Genomic DNA, 17,435 nt, shown 5'->3' on the forward strand with positions numbered 1-17,435 from the left:
AGGGTCCACTAGTATACCCCTCCCCCTCCCCCTCCCCCTCCCCTCCCCCTACACTGATCAGGCAGCTCTGGGCACCAGGGAGACTATGCTTTTGTTGTTTCTTGTTGGCCATGAACAAATTCATCTTGCTTCCTGGTTCTCAGCCTTTGTTTTGCCCTGTCCTGGACACAGTTTATCAGGAGCTGAGTGTGACATGGTCATGATGGGGAGAGCAATGACATGGTCATGATGGGGAGAGCAATGACGACCTTTCGGCGTACGGTCAAAGCCTCCCTTCAGAAACCCCTCTAACGGGGAACCCTGGTATCGCCGCCGCAAAGAGGAAGATGGACTAAAGGATTCCACCCAAGGCCTGATACCGCCACCCGAGAGCGCAAAGATTGCGGTCTCGCCGCCAAGACTACCCACATCTGAAAAGCCCCTTTGCCATCCTCCAACCATTCAATCAGGCCATGCCTGATGTCGCTCCGCCAACGCTCGTTACCAAGGTCCGATAGGTGCACGCCATCGGGCCGAAATAGCTCCTTCATGTAAACTTTAATGTTGGGGTGTTTCACGACCCGACCTCCCATGCGAGTGGTTGCAGAGCGCACTGCCCTATTGATTTTTTCAACAGTGTAATTAAGTCTAGTGGGTTTGATGTTGCCACGCCAATGCAAGCGTGGCAGAAGGTTGGACCAGAAAATCGTGATACAGGGGTGAGTGGCGTGTACGCTTTCCAGGTCTGTGATCGCTGTTTTGATCAGAATTATGCTTTTACGCACGACCAAGTCATTTTTGCTGAGGTGGAGCACAACCGCGTTTGGCGGGTGGCGGAACGCAAGTTCATGACGCAACCGAGGGAGCAGGGCATCCCATCGCATTCCACGTTGTCCGAACCAGGGAATGGAGATCTTTGGCTGCAGACCCAGATGTTCTCCGTCTGGACCAGTGGTGGCATGGACGGCCGCCCAATGCACTATGCTGTGGCCGAAGATCCACACATGTTTGGGGGTTGAGCCTGAAAGAAAGGATTATATGGTATCTGTCAGTGCCTGCTGGTTGTATCTAATGTAGCCTTTGAAGGCAGCTGAACGCCACCGCCCCATTGTTTTTATCTGTTCTGCTGGGAGGCCGCTTGCAGCTGCCATGGTTGCTCCACCGATACGAAAGGAATGCCCGAAAAATTGTGCCGGGTTGCATCCACAAGCATGGATGGCCTTACACAATATTGAGACAAATTGGCAACGGGTCATGGGACGGCCTGATGCATGAATGAGGAGAGGGCCTGGTCGCGGAGGACGTACCTTCAGGAATTTGCTTGTGTCCGTGACAGGGCATGGTCCAGTGTGTGGGGAGGAGGCTAGACTTAGCGTGGAACCCCTACCTAGTTGATCAGTTTTGGAGGCTCGGATTTTGACTTGTATCATGAGCCTGTCAAGGTTGATATCAGCCACAGACAAGCCCCTGCGATGAGGTGACAATGTGCCCCCTATGCCCTCTCCGATACGGAGCACACCAAAGGCGGCCAGGGAGAAGGCCGCCCTGAAGAGCCTGACCTCATAGTTGGACCAGCAAATACTGGGGAGCGCATCCCATATCAGCTGGAGGATCTCAATGGTTACTGGCCTCCTCTTATCTGGAATGGGCGGGTGGGAGCGACACCACCCTGCAATAAGCTTCCTTATGTGGAAAGTGTTACAGGGGTCTGGGAGCCAAAAACAGTTGCTGAAGTAGGAGATAGCGGCCTTGTGCAGGCTGATGGTCTTAAGGGCCATGCCCCTACGCTTTAGGTGAACCAAATATTTTAGAACATCAGACTCCTTAGCTGCACGTCTGCGTCGTAAACCAAACTTATCTCTGAACCCCTCGAATTGGGACCATGCTCTGGTTTAGGACTGCAGTGTTGATAGTGCAAGGGCGCTCAGAACTCCTGCTGTCAGTTCTCTCGTCCAAGTTCCCAGAGGTCCTCCGGAAAGGCTTCTGGGAGTTGATCGGCCTCGGGTGCTAGGTCGCGAAAACGCTCCATCTGAAAGCGAGACAGGGCATCTGCAATGTCGTTATTGAGGCCCGGGATGAACTGTGCGGAAAAGGAGATGTTACCTTTCAGACATTCCAGCACGAAGAGACGGAGCACGCAAATTACCCTGTTGGATTTTGCAGATTGCTTCGCAATGATTCTTACCACCGCCTGGTTGTCCGACCAGAAGCACACCCTGGTGTCCTTGAGGAGGTGCCCCCAAACCCGGAGAGCCACTAGGATTGGGAAGAACTCAAGAAAAGTTAAATCACGTGTAATGCCCTCCGCGTGCCAAGATGTCGGCCAAGGCTGCGCACACCAGTGACCCCTGAAGTAGACGCCAAAGCGACCAGAGGCGTCAGAGTGCACCTGTAGCTGTTCCTTAGGCAGCAGCCAATCTTGCCAAAAGGACACCCCATTGTAACTTTCCAGGAAGGTTAGCCATATTTTGAGGTCTTCCCTTATGGTGTGGGTGACCCTGATGTGGTGATGGGGGGCAACACCGCCAGCCGTGAGACGGGCTAGGCGTGCGCAAAAGGCGCGACTGGGCGAGATAACCCTGCATGCAAAATTGAGGTGTCCTAAGAGTGTCTGGACCTGACGCAACGTGGTCTTTTTCTGGGCCATCATGGTAGTTATCAATTCCCTCAACGTGGCGAGTTCGGTCAGGGGCAGGCGAGAGGTTTGGCTGACAGAATCCAGTTCAATACCCAGATATGAGATGACAGTGGTTGGACCTTCGGTCTTGTCCGCTGCCAACGGGATGCCCAGTTCAGCCGCCAGCTGAATGAAGCATGCCAGCGCCCTAGCGCACGCGTCTGAGCCCGCTGGCTGGACCAAAAAGTAGTCATCTAGGTAATGGGAAATGCAGTGGGACCCTGACCTGCGTTTCATGGCCCATTCCACGAATGTGCTGAAGGTTTCAAATGCAGCGCATGCGATGGAACAGCCCATGGGCATAGCTTTGTCAAAGTACCATTGGTCCTGGAATTTGAAACCTAGCAACCAGAAGTCCCTGGGGAGGACTGGTAACAGACAGAAGGCTGATTTGATGTCACATTTTGCCATGAGCGCGCCCGGGCCGCACTCCCTAACCAGCCTGATTGCCTGATCAAGAGATGCATATTTGACTGAGCATTGTTCTTGGGGAATGGCATCATTTACTGACCCACCCTTTGGATAAGAAAGATTATGTATTAATCGAAACTCGCCTGGGGCCTTCTTAGGTACGATACCTAGTGGAGACACTATGAGGTTAGGAAATGGAGGTTCTGTGAAGGGACCTGCCACTCGCCCCAGCAAGCATTCTTTGGTGATCTTCTTCTCGGCAATGTGTGGCATATCTCGGACAGACTTTTGGTTGGGGGGATTGGTGCATGAAGGGGTGCCTACCACTGGGATGCGGAAACCTTCCCTAAAGCCCTCCTCAATGTATTTTGCTGCCTCTTTATTGGGGTACTGGTGTAAAAAAGGCAGCATTGTTGATAGAGATATGGGTGAGGGGGCTAGGGAAAGGAGAGCACTATTTGCAGGCATTGTTTTTGCTTTGCTGAGTGCCGCACCCCAGGGCCGCCAGGCCTGGTGGGGGAAGGGAAGGGCTGCATGTGGCGTTGCCTCCCCCCTGTGGCCCACACGCCCCCACAGGCATGGGGGGCAGCCAGAGGGGCCCCCGTGCCACCACCCAACACCCCGGGGCATCAGGGCCCACCTAGGGAAAAGGATCCCCTTTTAAAAGGGTATCCTGAAATCCATTACCCCCCCCCCGCTATCCTTTGGGAACCCTGTCATGGGGGGGGGGAGGCCAAAGGCCCCAGGCTTACCTTTTGGAGCAAGGAAGTCCAGCGACGTCCTTCCTGAAGAAGCTCTGGAGCCAAGTGAGGATTCCCAGGTAAGATCCTCCCTCTATTGTGTGGGCAGGTAATCCCTCCCCCTACCTGGCCTGGTCTCCTTGGCAACGCTTCCCCCAGGTGGGATTGGACAACTGACTGAGGTAGGCGGGGACCTCCAGGTATCCCACCTGAGGGAAGCCAAAGCCAAGCCTATGCTGATGGGGCCGCTCCAGATCTAGGGCTGCACGCATCCACGCAAAGGGCGCCCCCCCGTTTTAAATGGGGAGCGGTCATTCTCATCTATTTCATCTATTTCTCCCCAAAGTACACATTTCCTCTCAAAATAGGCATTTTCAAATGTGTTTGGATATACTTTTTTGTCAAGAACTGCTCCGGAACAGTTGGGAAATGTGAAGGCTGCTAGATCACCAAGTTCCAGTATGCACACTAGTCCAAGAGATACAGATCAGGTCAATTTGTACTGGGATTTGCAAAGATTGAATTCCTTAAGCATCTTTAATTGTAACTCATTTTGGTGGGGGAGAGCTCAGCTTTTCAATTGCAACCTATGCCCCTAGGCTTTCCTTTTCCCTTTTCTGATTGTTTGAAGTTCTCCATTGGTTGGCAACTGGCACAAGCAGAGGACCAGTGGTTGCCTTAAGCAGAGCAGTTCAGTGGATCATCCTATATTCTGATATCGCTAATAAGCATCCATCTAGAATGGACAACTCCAATTAAAAGCTGGTTGTTTCAAAACTACAATTTGCAGTTTATGAGTCAATTACCTTTTCGTAAATCAAATGAATGCCTTTAACCATATTAGAAAAATATTCTGAAAAGGTGTTCCAGTCTTGTTTACGCTTTCATTTTAGATTGAAAGATGTTCTAAAATAAACTACCTCCCAGGAATAAATTCACAAGGGCAACTGATAGCATGTTTCCACAAGTTTCTTAAAAAAAATAAACTAAACCAATCAACCAAAAAAGAAACATTTAAGGAAGGCTGTAATTAACCACAAGGGAAACATTTTATTATACGTTTTATTTTATTTTTATTTGAGAGTGGCATTCATGAAAGGTATATGATTATGATACTGTGGTTATAAATGCTTAGCTGACAAAGTTAACTGGGATGATAAGCTCATATATAATGATAAGGGAGGAAATGATTGAATGGAATACATCTATTTATCTATGAACTAGGTATAACAGATTTAAGGTTAGACTGTTCATTGCTATAAAGGAAATTAATCTAAATTTATTTCCATTTTTTATAAGCAAACACAATTATCTAAATATTTGATATAAGATTTTAGAGGTAATTCCTATCTGTAATGGATTTACCTCTAATAGATAATAGATTTACATTTACATTTTAAAGAGAAAATGAAATATAAACTTAAAGGTCTTGTATTATCATAGGAACATTGAATAATGTTCGTATATAATCATTTAGAGTTTGTATGGTACATGTATTGCCTATATTCATTAAATAAATAAAAATGTTTAGCTTAGGTTTAGCTCATTATTGGGCATAAAATAAAAGGTAAGCTTGGACACAATAGGAGACAACAGAGAAAGCTGTATAATTGATATGACAGCTAGAAACTACTGACCACATACTCATTTGTAATGATTATCATAATGAAGGAATAACTATTATAACTAAAAGTATCAGAAAATGAAATCACCCTTGTTCAACCATATTTGAGAGTTTGGAAATTTGTTTTTAGGGAAAAGGATAATGAAGTCCTTATATTTGATGGTGAGTTTGCTAGAGAATGCACTGACCACCCAAAAGTTAAGGGAAGAGTAAAAGGATGTTTAGATATTTATCATCATGAGGGTGATGGATGACATCTTTCAGCCACTAGTAATGGGATTTTAAAAATTCAGATAGGAGGGAATTCATACTTATTTTAGATAAACTATCATTCATCCAAAAAAGGAGTGGGTGATTTATTCTGCATAAATATATGAGCTGGATGGACTCAGTTTACATATATTATTTACATATAAATGGCATAATTTGCATGAATTTGGAAACATGTTTGCATTTGGTGGGCAGGCCTTTCTTCTCTGTTTCTCAGGGAGATTAGAAGCAACAGTTCTGAGAAAGTTCTGGAAATCAGAGTTAATAAATATATTTATTTGTACTTAATGTATAGGAACTTACAATGTTTGCTCATAAAACATGCAGTGCTAGATTACCAGATAGGCAGAATAGGTACGGGTCTATGGGCCTTACACCTTTTAGGGGCCCTGTGACAATATTGATTTGATCTTGAAAGAAAATTACAATCAAGTTTTCTTAGTTCAATGTTATCTGACTAGAGTGCACACATGAGGGGCCCCCCTAGATTTTGACTGCCTAAGGGCCTCCACAAGATTTAATTCAGCACTGAAACCATGTCCCAACAGAACCAAAGAGCATTTGTTGCACCAAATATGGAAACATCATATAAAGCTTCATCAACAAATCTTTTTCTGTTGCCGACCCCGGCACCTCAAATTTCAGTGGTGCCCTGTGCAACACCCAAATCCATCACCCTCTTGCCTCCTGTTGGATGTCATAGTTGCAGTGCCTGCTGTGGAGCCCCAAAAGCTCCATGCCTGGTACGACCAAACCAGTCATGCTCCCACAGATCCACCTTTGTCTTTTGGTTAGCATGGCTGGCCAACCCACTTCCTTTGTAATTACAGTTCAACAGCCGCATGTTACAATGACCCTGGAGTAAACTTGTTGTTGTTGGTGTGTGTGTGTGTGAGAGAGAGAGAGAGAGAGAGAGAGAGAGAGAGTGTTAACCTGTAAAGCTTGCAGTCCACTCCTCTTCAGGTAACATACTAGAAGAGCTTTCTGTAACTTGGTGCCCTCTATATCAGAGATTGCCAAAGTCTCTCCCCCTCCAACCACTTGAAAATTGTTGAGTGTTTTGATGGACTTAATGGTTTATCTGCCTGTTGTTTGGTAATCGTAAAGTGTTTTTTTTTTAATTACATGGAATTCAAATGTTAATACAAGAAAACACAATAAGAAATAATATTAAAGATAATAATTATGATAATAATTATTAAAGAATAATAGAATCATAGTATTATAGAGCTGGAAGGGACCGCAAGGGTTATCTACTTTCTTGTAACTTGAAGCCGTTGGTTTGGCTTCTACCCTCCAGAGCAGGAGAAAACAAGCTTGCTCCATCTACCATGTGATAGCCCTTTAGATATTTGAAGATGGCTATCACATCTCCTCTCAGTCTCCTCTTTTCCAGGCTAAGCAAACCCAACTCCCTCAACCATTTCTCATAAAGTTTGGTTTCCAGCCCCTTGATTATCTTGGTCACTTTCCTCTGCCCAGCGTTCCAGCTTGTCAATATCCTTCTTGAACTGTGGTGCCCAGAACTGGACACAGTACTCCAGGTGTCCTCTGACCAAGGCAAAATATAGTGGAACTATTACTTCCCTTGATCAGGACACTATACTTCTGTTGATACAGCCTAGATGTACTACTGGCAAGTCAGGTATCCACCGTCTTATATTTGTGCAGCTGGTTCTTCCTGCCTAAGTGTTGAATGTTACATTTGTCCTTATTGAAATTCATTTTGTTAGTTTTGGCCCAGTTCTCCAATCTGTTAAGGTCATCTTGAATCCCAATTCTGTCTTCTGCGGCATTAGTTACCCCTTCTGCGTTACCTGAAAATTTGATGAGCGTGCCCTCAGTTCCTTCATCCATGTAGTTTATAAAGACATTGATCAGCAATGGGCCCAGGACAGAACTCTGCCACAGTCCACTTGTCACGTTTTTCCAGGATGATGGCAAAGAACTATAAGTGAGCACTCATTGGGTATGGTTATTCAATCCCCAAAATTGCAGCTTCCGTGAAATCTTCAACAGCAATCCCAAGGAGAGTGCACTGCTATAATCCAATCAGGTTACCAGTATATGTACTACTGCAACCATGTTATTCCTGCCCAGGAATGGTCATAGCTGGATGGCCAACTAAAGCTAGCCAAAAACACTCCAGGCCACCAATAGTAATTGAGTCTCAAGTGGCAATGTTTAAGAGCACTCCCAGATTATTTATCTGCTCCTTCAAGGGAAGGACAATCCTATCCAGGGTTTACCTAATTTCTGGATCAGGCCCTATGCTGGCTAGCACCAGCTGTGAGAGCAGTTTGGGATCCAAGAGAATCCACGACAATTCAGCCTTGACTGTCCATACATTTGTTTGCCAGCAGGGAGGATAGGCAATCCCAGATTGCACTGATAGTAGGCTTTGGTAATAGAGGGCAGAGAGATGCCTCAGTTCAATCCAACCTCTTGCCCATCAACCCATTTGGATTGTCATGTGCAGTTTGGCTCATAATGACATTCAGTTTTGTTGCATTGTCAGCATCGTTCAAATATTTAAAAATATGTTACCCACCACTGAAACCAAGGAAAATCCCCTTTTAATCACAAAATACCCTTGCTCAATAAATTATTTTAAGAAAGGACTTACAGGCTCCTATCAAAATTGATAGCAAACCTACACATTTATTTCATCCCCATTTTGCTGGCTAGTGACTACTGTGTGCTTTGCATATAGCTTTCAATACTATTGTGTGCTTTGCATATAGCTTTCCATACTAGAGGGCATACTTTCATTGTAGAGCACTGAAGGATGTATTAATAGAAAAAAAGAAAAGAAAGAGAGAGATGCTAAATATGGAAGTTTAATACCACAAAATGCTTTTCTCAAAATTGCTATCCCTGGGTGCCATTTGGGAACAGTTCAACAGAAGAGCTGTTCCATTTGTCTGCTGCTTTTGAACTGTGTGTTAACTTGTGTGGAATGCAGGGAAATAATTCGTTCTCTTTAGCACTTTTCAATTTGGTGGGGAGAAAACCTGAATAGGGAATGATCTCAATGAGTTTAAGTAGAGCTGGCTGGTGCCCATTGGGTATGTTGGGGCAGAGGGCAGGCCAGCTAAAGTGGACAGAGCTATACACACAGAGACACACCCACACACCTTTATCACCCACACCCACACAACTACAGAGATACACTGAACACAAACTGTCACACATGAACAGGGAAGAGCAGGGTGTGGCATCTCCTGTTCAGCACTTGAGGGCTTCTGCCACCTGAGGCAGTGTCAAGGAGCTGTCAGGTAAGCACAGATCATACATGGGGCAGGAAAGAACTTGAGACACAAAATGCAGTTAGCTTTTATTCAAAGAAAGTGACAACACAGCAGAGTTCCTCTGGCTCATCTCCTCTACTTGGAGATGTTGCTGAAACTGACCACTGTCTGATGTACATCCGATGAGAGTAGCATTCCCACTGTAGTGTATGCCATTTCCCCCCCATTATCTCTAGTAAAGCAAGAGCATAATGTTCCTTAATGTCTGAAATATGTTTTGACCCTGAGTGATACTTTCCCACCATGTGCTGCTTTCTTTTCCTTTCTCTCTCCCCCCCCTCCAATGTTTTCTTTTTATAAATAGTGGCTAAAGGGAATGCTACAGTGTTTTAAAAGCCTTTTAAAGTTTGATGTTGGCCAAACGTATCATTTCTTCCCCCCGTTAGTGGTGTATCTTAATATTGATTGGGTTAATATTTTATGGACCAAACCTCCGGTTACATAAAAGCCTCTGAATGGGGAATTCTGACTCATTTAGGTTTCTTTAGCTATAAAAGATACCTCTTTATTTCACCCCAAGGTACCCTGTGATCTGCGCATCTCTCTCTTTCAAGATAGATGTGTCTGGTAGGGTGAGGGGAACCATTAGCTATATGCTCACCAGGCTAAGTCCTGCTCCATTCACTGCTCTGTTCTCTCATTGGTGGAGTTGTGATCTGATAGAAGAATTCCCTCTAAGCCCTTATCCAAGCCATTCAGGCTCTGGAGAAGTCAGCAAGCAGTCCAGCTTCTTTTCTCCTTCTTGGCTTGCCTGGTTCAGACTCCTGGGGGTGATAGCTGTCTTTCCACCTAGTCATTCTTTTTGAAGGGTTTCCTGGTCAGAAGCATTACTCCAGGGCCATAAATAGGTACACCCTCCCAGTACTGTCCTTTATGTATATTCCGGTCATTTGATTTGTGGCATCCACCACAAACATGCCACCTCGGGATGAACTTTTGGCTTCTGTAAGGCTGGTCATCAGTGGCAAGTGCTGACCTGCGATACCTTTCTCCAGGTTGGATTATCAAGACTTCCTGACTGGCAACTTGTAAATAAAACAGGCTGACCAAATCCTGATAAAGATGTAAAAATGAAAAACATTTACAGGCACTCCAATCCACCAGGTTTGGGTTATATACTCTGTTGGGGTTCTTGCATCTCTGTACATGCCAGCTAGACTGACCAACCAAAATGTCTCTGTATAGAAGGTATGGTGTAAATCAGCTGACAACCAATCATCTTGTGACCATGTTTGCATCTTCACAATCCACAAAGTGTACAACTTCACTCCAGCTGTCGGCACTCTTAGAAAATGCTGCTTTGCATGGCTGTAATTAGGGTGCAGTTACAAAAATATCTCTCTCAAGAAAATAACGAAAACTAAATACTCCTGTGACTGACTACATTGAAGAAATTTGCAATATTGCTCAGTTTAACAGAATATGGACAGACACGAGTTTGAGGATCATCCTGTCTGTCTCTTAGTGCAGACCCATTTCATTGAGCCTGAGCTTCTGCAGCCGCTGGCTGCCATTGGCAAGACTGGCAGTACCAGCAGCAGATATGTTCTATGTTTATGATAATATTTTATTCTCTTGTTAATTGTGCTGTTTTAAATGTGCATTTTATATATGATTTCCTTTAGTAATGTTTTCTCTTGAAATGTTGACTTTGCTGCATCAAATGTGCACTCTGTTGCTGACCCCCTTTGTCATGTTTTCTTTTGAAGTCTTTAAGATAATATTTTAGCGCAGAATCACCATGGTTTGTGCACATTCTCCATTGATCCCACAAGTGCTGCAGCATATGCACAATACAGCTTTAAGATAATATGAGTCAGAGGTAATTGTTAAATACTAGGAAGGAAAGTGTTAACCAAAGGGTTTGCCAAGTTTCCACTGCTCTTGTCTTAGGTTAATTGGATTTTCATTTTGTGGATTTCATTTTCATTTTCTGTGGGTTCTTCTTAAACAACAACGTAATTATGATATAACAAGTCTAAGGTAGCTGGCTCTAACTGATCTTCCAATAAATTCAATGACAGATGAGGTGATTAGACAGCACACAATTACTTTAAAATGATATTTCTAATGTAGCTGTACTGTGTATAGAGGGGGGGGGAGTAAACAAAACTAATGTACTTTGAAGGAATCCTAATTGTGACTTGTCAATTTTATTTCCCAGGGGGTATTTTTTAAATAATACCTTTAGATGCCAGTCTTTTAAATGTAGACTTCTGTTTTCCTATCATGAAACAATTACGCTGAAGTGAGACTGGAGAACATAATTGCAGTAGGTTGTTCATCACTACTTTTGTGATTGTTGAGTGATATGCTTAAAATCTGCTTGTTTGAGTAACAAACTGAATTTTTTTATCAGTTTAATTGTGTAATTGTAATGAATTATTCAGCACAGTAACATTGAAGTGAAAGCCAGTTTTGCTGCAGACAATTCTGCTAGACTCTAGGAGGGCTTCTGTTGGCATAGGGAGTCAGAGTTCAATGTGTTTGCCTTAGATATTATACAGTATATGATCAAGCCAGTGCTATTTTCTAGGAAAAGAGGTACTGAAACTCACCATGAATGTGTCCCTTGTCCCCTTATAATGGCAAAGGGGCCCACCTGCAAGGTGCCAGAACTGAGTTCCAGTGAGTTCTGGATGAAAAAAAGCCCTGGATTGAGCACTATATATATATTTACAAATAAATTAATTATGTGTCTTAATTGTTATTAATTTTTACTGATTGTGCCCAGTATGTTCCACATACATTACTTATTCTTAAAGTGAATACTCTGATAATAATGGACAACAACATCCCACATTAAAAAATTCCCTTTTCCTAATGAATAGCCTGTATATAATTCAAATGAGCAGGCAGTCATTAAAGAGCTCAGTCTGTGGCTTATTGCAACTAATTATTCAGACTTTAGCACATAATTAACATCTTTTTATAGGCTCTAACTCTCCTATTCTCTCTCTCTCTTTCTCTCTGTAAATAACTTCAGCAATCCCGAGTGTTCACTTGTGTGGAGCTGGAGAGTTCTCTAAGAATGTCAGGACAAGAGGAGACTCCATAGATTTGACAAGCAAAAGGGACAATAAGCTGCCTGTTGGATGGAAAGGGAAGATATTGTTGCACACACCTCCGATCTCTGAGCAGTGTGAGATTCCATGGGTTCCAGACACTTGCCCAGTGTTTGGTTTCCTTGGAATGAGGGACAGTGGAGACTGTGGTGTCTTTATGATATATGGCTCATTTCAGGGAATATTTTTAGCCAGAACTTGATGGAACTCAGTTCTAGCACCTCTCAGTTCTAGCACCATTGCCTTTCTAAGAGAACAAGGGAGGTGTTCATGGTGACTTCTGCAACCTCTTTTTCTATAAAAATAGCACTTGTTCATTTGCACATATACACAACCTGGGCCTGTGATGGCGGGACTCACAGTGTTAAGACCCCAAGAAGGTCTTGCTTCTCCTATGGCCACAGCCTTGGATTCCAGCTGAAATCAAGCATGACTTTCCCTCACAAGCTTCAGGCTCCTACCTGTTTCTAGCTCTCTCTCACTCTCTCTCATACACCCACACCCACACCCACACCCACACCTCAACCCTGGCTTTTACCCTTCTAACAACCAGCCAGGTGAGTGGAGTCACCCATTTGTCCGGTGGCACAAAGCCACTTCCTTTGTTACCTTAACAACCCATACTTAGTGGGCCATTACCAAGAACCTGGCCTTGCTATTTCAACAACCAAATCTTTTCTGAATCCAGGAATTAGGAGGGACTCAGGCACACTGCCTACCCAACTTACGACAGTATTAAAATGCTGGAGAAGCTTTAAAAAATATTGGCACATCTCATCTGGCTGACATGGTTGGAGGTTTAAAAGGCACCCCCCAGATTATGGAGACCTGTGTTTTAGAGGAGAGTTGTATTTCACATTTTAAAGTCCTTTGCTCATCAAAGTAAGGTTTGACAATACACTATTTCTCTGGCTGGTGTTGGTGACAGGTTTTTAATTTGTCACCTTCTAGCTCTAACAGCCAGACAAGGGCCTGAAGAAATAGTTTTACATTTTCCATTTCTTCAGTAAACTTTTAAAAGATTGGCATAATGTAATACAAGGTTGCTGAGAATGATTCAAATGCTTGAACTTTTAAAAGAAAACCACACACACAACTTATATACCTAAACACCTATTTTGGTATGTGGAGTTAAGAGAACTAAGCTATAAGGTTGAAATTCCCCATTTAAAATCTTACCTCAACCACAAAAAACATTGTGGCCTTATATAACTTTCATCTCTGCTTCATTGCCCCCTCAATCTGTAATAACCTATTAATAATATCAGCCTACCATACCAGGTTGTTGTAGCAGATGGGGATTTCCGCTATAGCTTAACCCACTACAATAGCAAATATCAGGGGGTTAAACTGAACAGTAAATAGTTTATTTCAGTTTATTAAAATACAGAAAAAGGAGGGGGGAAGAATTATTAAACAATTCAGGTTGTATTCAACACTAGTTCTACTCAGTATTTATAAATAGAGTACAACAAGAACATTTCAATCTAAACCAGATGCGAAGAATGTTTGGCCCTCTAGTTTTTGCTGAATGACAATGTCCATCAACTCTATTCAGCATGGCCAATGGCCAGAGATAATGAACATTGTAGTTCAGTAACATCTGGTTGGCCAAAGGTCCTCTATATCTGGTCTACACAACACCACCTTCACTGAAAATTCCTGTTCATATCTGGAAGAGGCTAAGTGGTTCATATGTGTATCTACCATTTTGGGTGTCAAATATTTTCATTCTCACATCCACATGCAAAATCAATATATCCTTGAGGTGATCTGTAACCTAGGTGATTAAGTTTGTTTGACATAAAAATGTTTTCATGACACAGCTTCCCTCTTCCAGCCCCACCGTTGTTACTATTTTTGGCGTGTGGTCTTTTTTGTATAGCAAGATTTAGGTTATGAACTGTAGTAATGGAACTGCATTTCAAATTTAGCAAAATACCATTAAGAATTAATTTAAGAGTCTGGCTGCGTTCATGAATCACAGCTGTGTGGTCATGTAACACTTTGGATAGACTTTCTCAGCAAAGCTCTGATGATAATTTTTGGAGTGCAGACAGTTCTTCCTTTCATTGTGGTGAGATTCATAGGTATGATTTAAGGGAGGTGCGTTAGCAGAAATGCTGAGAGAGTAGAAAGCAAAGTTATGGATAATATTCAGGAGGTAGGGAAACAATAGATGGCTGGCCTGAGTCTACGTCTGCAAATGATATAAACAGTTGTTATCTTCAGTTCATGCAATTTGTAGAAGGTTACATTTGAAAAGGAATAAATGAAATACATATTAAGGAAGAATCATTGCAACGATTTACTTGAGATCACCCACTGGACTACATTTAAAATTCACCTGGAGGGTACACACAAATCTCTGGATGTTCGTGGTTGTCTCACATGCCTCGCTAGGGGATGATCCTCTTCTGGTGGCAGTAGATCAAGACATTTCTTTAGCCTTGATCACATCACATGTAATGTGACAATGTGATCACATAATGTGATGTGAGGTCTGGGCTTTTCAGTTGGGGTTTTGCCTGCATGGAGGAATGTGCATGATGGAAAGTGGCACCTGTGCCAGCTGTTCTACCACGGGTTGGCTACATGCACAAGGCATTTCTCAGATGTCTGCTTGAATAGGAATAAATAAGTAACTAACAGTATATTGGCAGGGGGACATATTAGACCAGCCAAAGTCATACCCTTAGAAATGCTTTTCAGGCCACAACAAACATGGGGGTTACATTCCATGGGGCTCTTGCCTAAAGCCAAATCACACATAGTCAAAACACATTGGGTGTCATGATGCAAGGGATCACAAAGTCTTTTTTCCTGGATGCCCATCCCCTTTTTAATTTTAATGTGTCTCTTTTTTGTCAAGCACGTGAAGCTGAATGTGCACAAGTTAAATATGTGTATGTTGCAGGCTTCCAGTACTTTCCCCAGATAGGCTGGCTTGGGTGGGCTGGCTCAGGAAAACTCCACCGAGCTAAACACGGTGTGTGAGCCCTATGCTGTTTATCTCTGCTCTACATGAAATTGGATTTTAATGAATTTCCCCAAGTTCTTATATTTCCCAAATGTCAGATGCATAACATTTGTGAGAATTATCAGTGTGCACCTTTTAAGCCAAGGTGGGCTTTACTTTTAATCTTTTCCCATCACACTGAGCAGTTTACCTCTGGTTGTTCTTGATTTCTGCCTCCTTTCTGATGTCACTCTCATGTCAAGAAAACATCCCAGCCATCAGCCATGCACTTTCAAACAGCTGGTACTGGCAACAATACACCCACCAGTACGCCTAGAATGGAAAGTTAGCAGCCAGATATCTTCTCCTCTCCCCACTCAATGGTTGGTGGGTTTGACTAGCAAAGTGCCTTGCCATGCAACGTTGTTTTGCAATATTTAGCCTAAACTCTTTGAACCTTGAATTTCAAAACAGAAAGAAACACTCATTCTGACACTCATTTTGGCTGTGCTTCAGTGTGCTTCCATGTCTTCAGTGCTAAGATTAGATTTAAACACCCCCAACCGCAAATTTTAACAGAAAATACCCAGGAGCAACCTTAGCTGCAACATTCAGAGGGTTAAAAAAAAGTAAATTAGTAAAGAGTTTTGTAACAGGTTCTATATGCTATAAATTCTATGTATTTATTATTCCCTAATGTACAAATTGGAGTGTGTTCAAGAGGCTCATAAAATCAAGAAAGTGGATATATGCACAACGTGGCTTGACCTCTTTTGCAACAGGCATCATCATGCCTCGAATTTTCAATGCTGTTTTCCAGGAAAGCAATGGATCAAACAAATTGCGGGAGAGGTCTATTATATATCAGGTTATCTTCCTAATGTATGCTCTTTATCAAAAGGTGCTTTCACATGTCCCTCAGTTGGCCTAATGCAAGAGGTTTTCTGGGTTGATTTGTGATACATAAAGGCATTTTCCCATGTGTAAATAAGGAGCAACTTGGTATGTGGAATGGCTGCGGCAAATTGAATAATGTCACAGCGGTTTTCAAGCTTATCCCTATTCCATTGGTCTAGTTTTGTATGGTGCATAAGTCCACACTGCTAATAAAGAAATGTGGATAGATATTTTAAAGACCTAGGAAACGATACATGTGTTCCTGAACCTCCACTTTAAGTTAAAAGTGTGCATTAAGCATAATCAGAGGATAGTGGGAAAAGATTGCACAATAAGTAAGGGTAAAGTGTCATATGTTGCATTTGATTACAGAAACAAACCCTTTCTTTACTAGATGAGAACTTTGGCTGGTATAAATCAAGTGTTGCATTCCTGGAACAATATAGATTTATAGAGAGAAGCCTGCCTTAGTCTCAGCTTCTGCTCCATATAAATACATTGTTTGCAAATGTATCTAACTCAAAGGTTCGCTAGCAAAAGTCTGGCAGCCTCTCACACCCATTAGACAAAAAGGCATAAATTTGTCATTTGCATTCTGCTGAGACGATAAGAATCTGGACTTGAATCAAGTTTTGGTTAAGCGTTATATCTGAAAAGGCCTAATATTTGAGCTTCTTTTATACACTTAGGTGGAGAGAGGATATTTTTCTGATATCTCTAATACTGGTGACATTTTTGACAAGGGTAAACTGAGGAGAAGGCATAGTTGTGTTATATTTCTTTCTGGGGGTACCTGCAGATGACCTGTTTATTGAGCACTCATCCTGATTTGATTGCAAGGAGATTAGATGAGATTGGCATTCATTCTGGTTTATTTCTGGTGGGGTTCGATGATGTGTCAAAGCAAATGTTATCCCACACTTTCCAGTAGGTTTGTTGTGCAAGAACGCCCAATCAAATATAATTGTGCCTCCCAAATTTGCCAGCATGGGATTGAATCCCACTCAAAAATAGTGAGCCTGGAAGCACATCCCCTGCATTTCTACTTTATCCACACTCAGTCAGGGATGAATGTGAGTTATTACTTTAGTGATTGCACCTGATAAACTAGCCATAATGGCTATACCTCTCCCTCCACAGTTGGAGGCAGCAATGCTTCTAAATACCAGTTGTTGGAAAACGCATGTTGGCTCTTGTGCTTGAATCCTGCTTGTGGTTCAGCCACTGTGAGAACAGGATGCTGGACTAGAAAGGCCACTGGCCTGTTCCAGCAGGCTCTTATGTTCTTATAATAGTACAGTGGTACCTCAGGTTACATACGCTTCAGGTTACAGACTCCGCTAACCCAGAAATAATACCTCGGGTTAAGAACTTTACCTCAGGATGAGAACAGAAATCATGCGGCGGTGACACGGTGGCAGCGGGAGGCCCCATTAGCTAAAGTGGTACCTCAGGTTAAGAACAGTTTCAGGTTAAGAATGGACCTCCGGAACGAATTAAGT

At 43.1% G+C, this 17,435-nt stretch overlaps 1 protein-coding gene across 1 annotated transcript; it reads right to left on the reverse strand.

Annotated features, from left to right (window-relative positions):
* Positions 1 to 274: 274 nt before the first annotated feature.
* LOC309342480 (uncharacterized protein) lies at positions 275 to 3,551 on the reverse strand. Its single transcript, XM_081862947.1, has 2 exons — positions 1,801 to 3,551; positions 275 to 1,000 (listed from the first exon to the last, which is right to left on the reverse strand). Exon 1 carries the CDS (start codon positions 3,533 to 3,535, stop codon positions 1,919 to 1,921), a length of 1,617 nt encoding a protein of 538 aa, XP_081719073.1. The 5' UTR covers positions 3,536 to 3,551; the 3' UTR covers positions 275 to 1,000; positions 1,801 to 1,918.
* Positions 3,552 to 17,435: the final 13,884 nt, after the last annotated feature.

This window comes from Podarcis erhardii, assembly GCF_964252035.2.
Source record: "Podarcis erhardii genome assembly, chromosome: 5".
Lineage (NCBI taxonomy): Eukaryota > Metazoa > Chordata > Lepidosauria > Squamata > Lacertidae > Podarcis > Podarcis erhardii.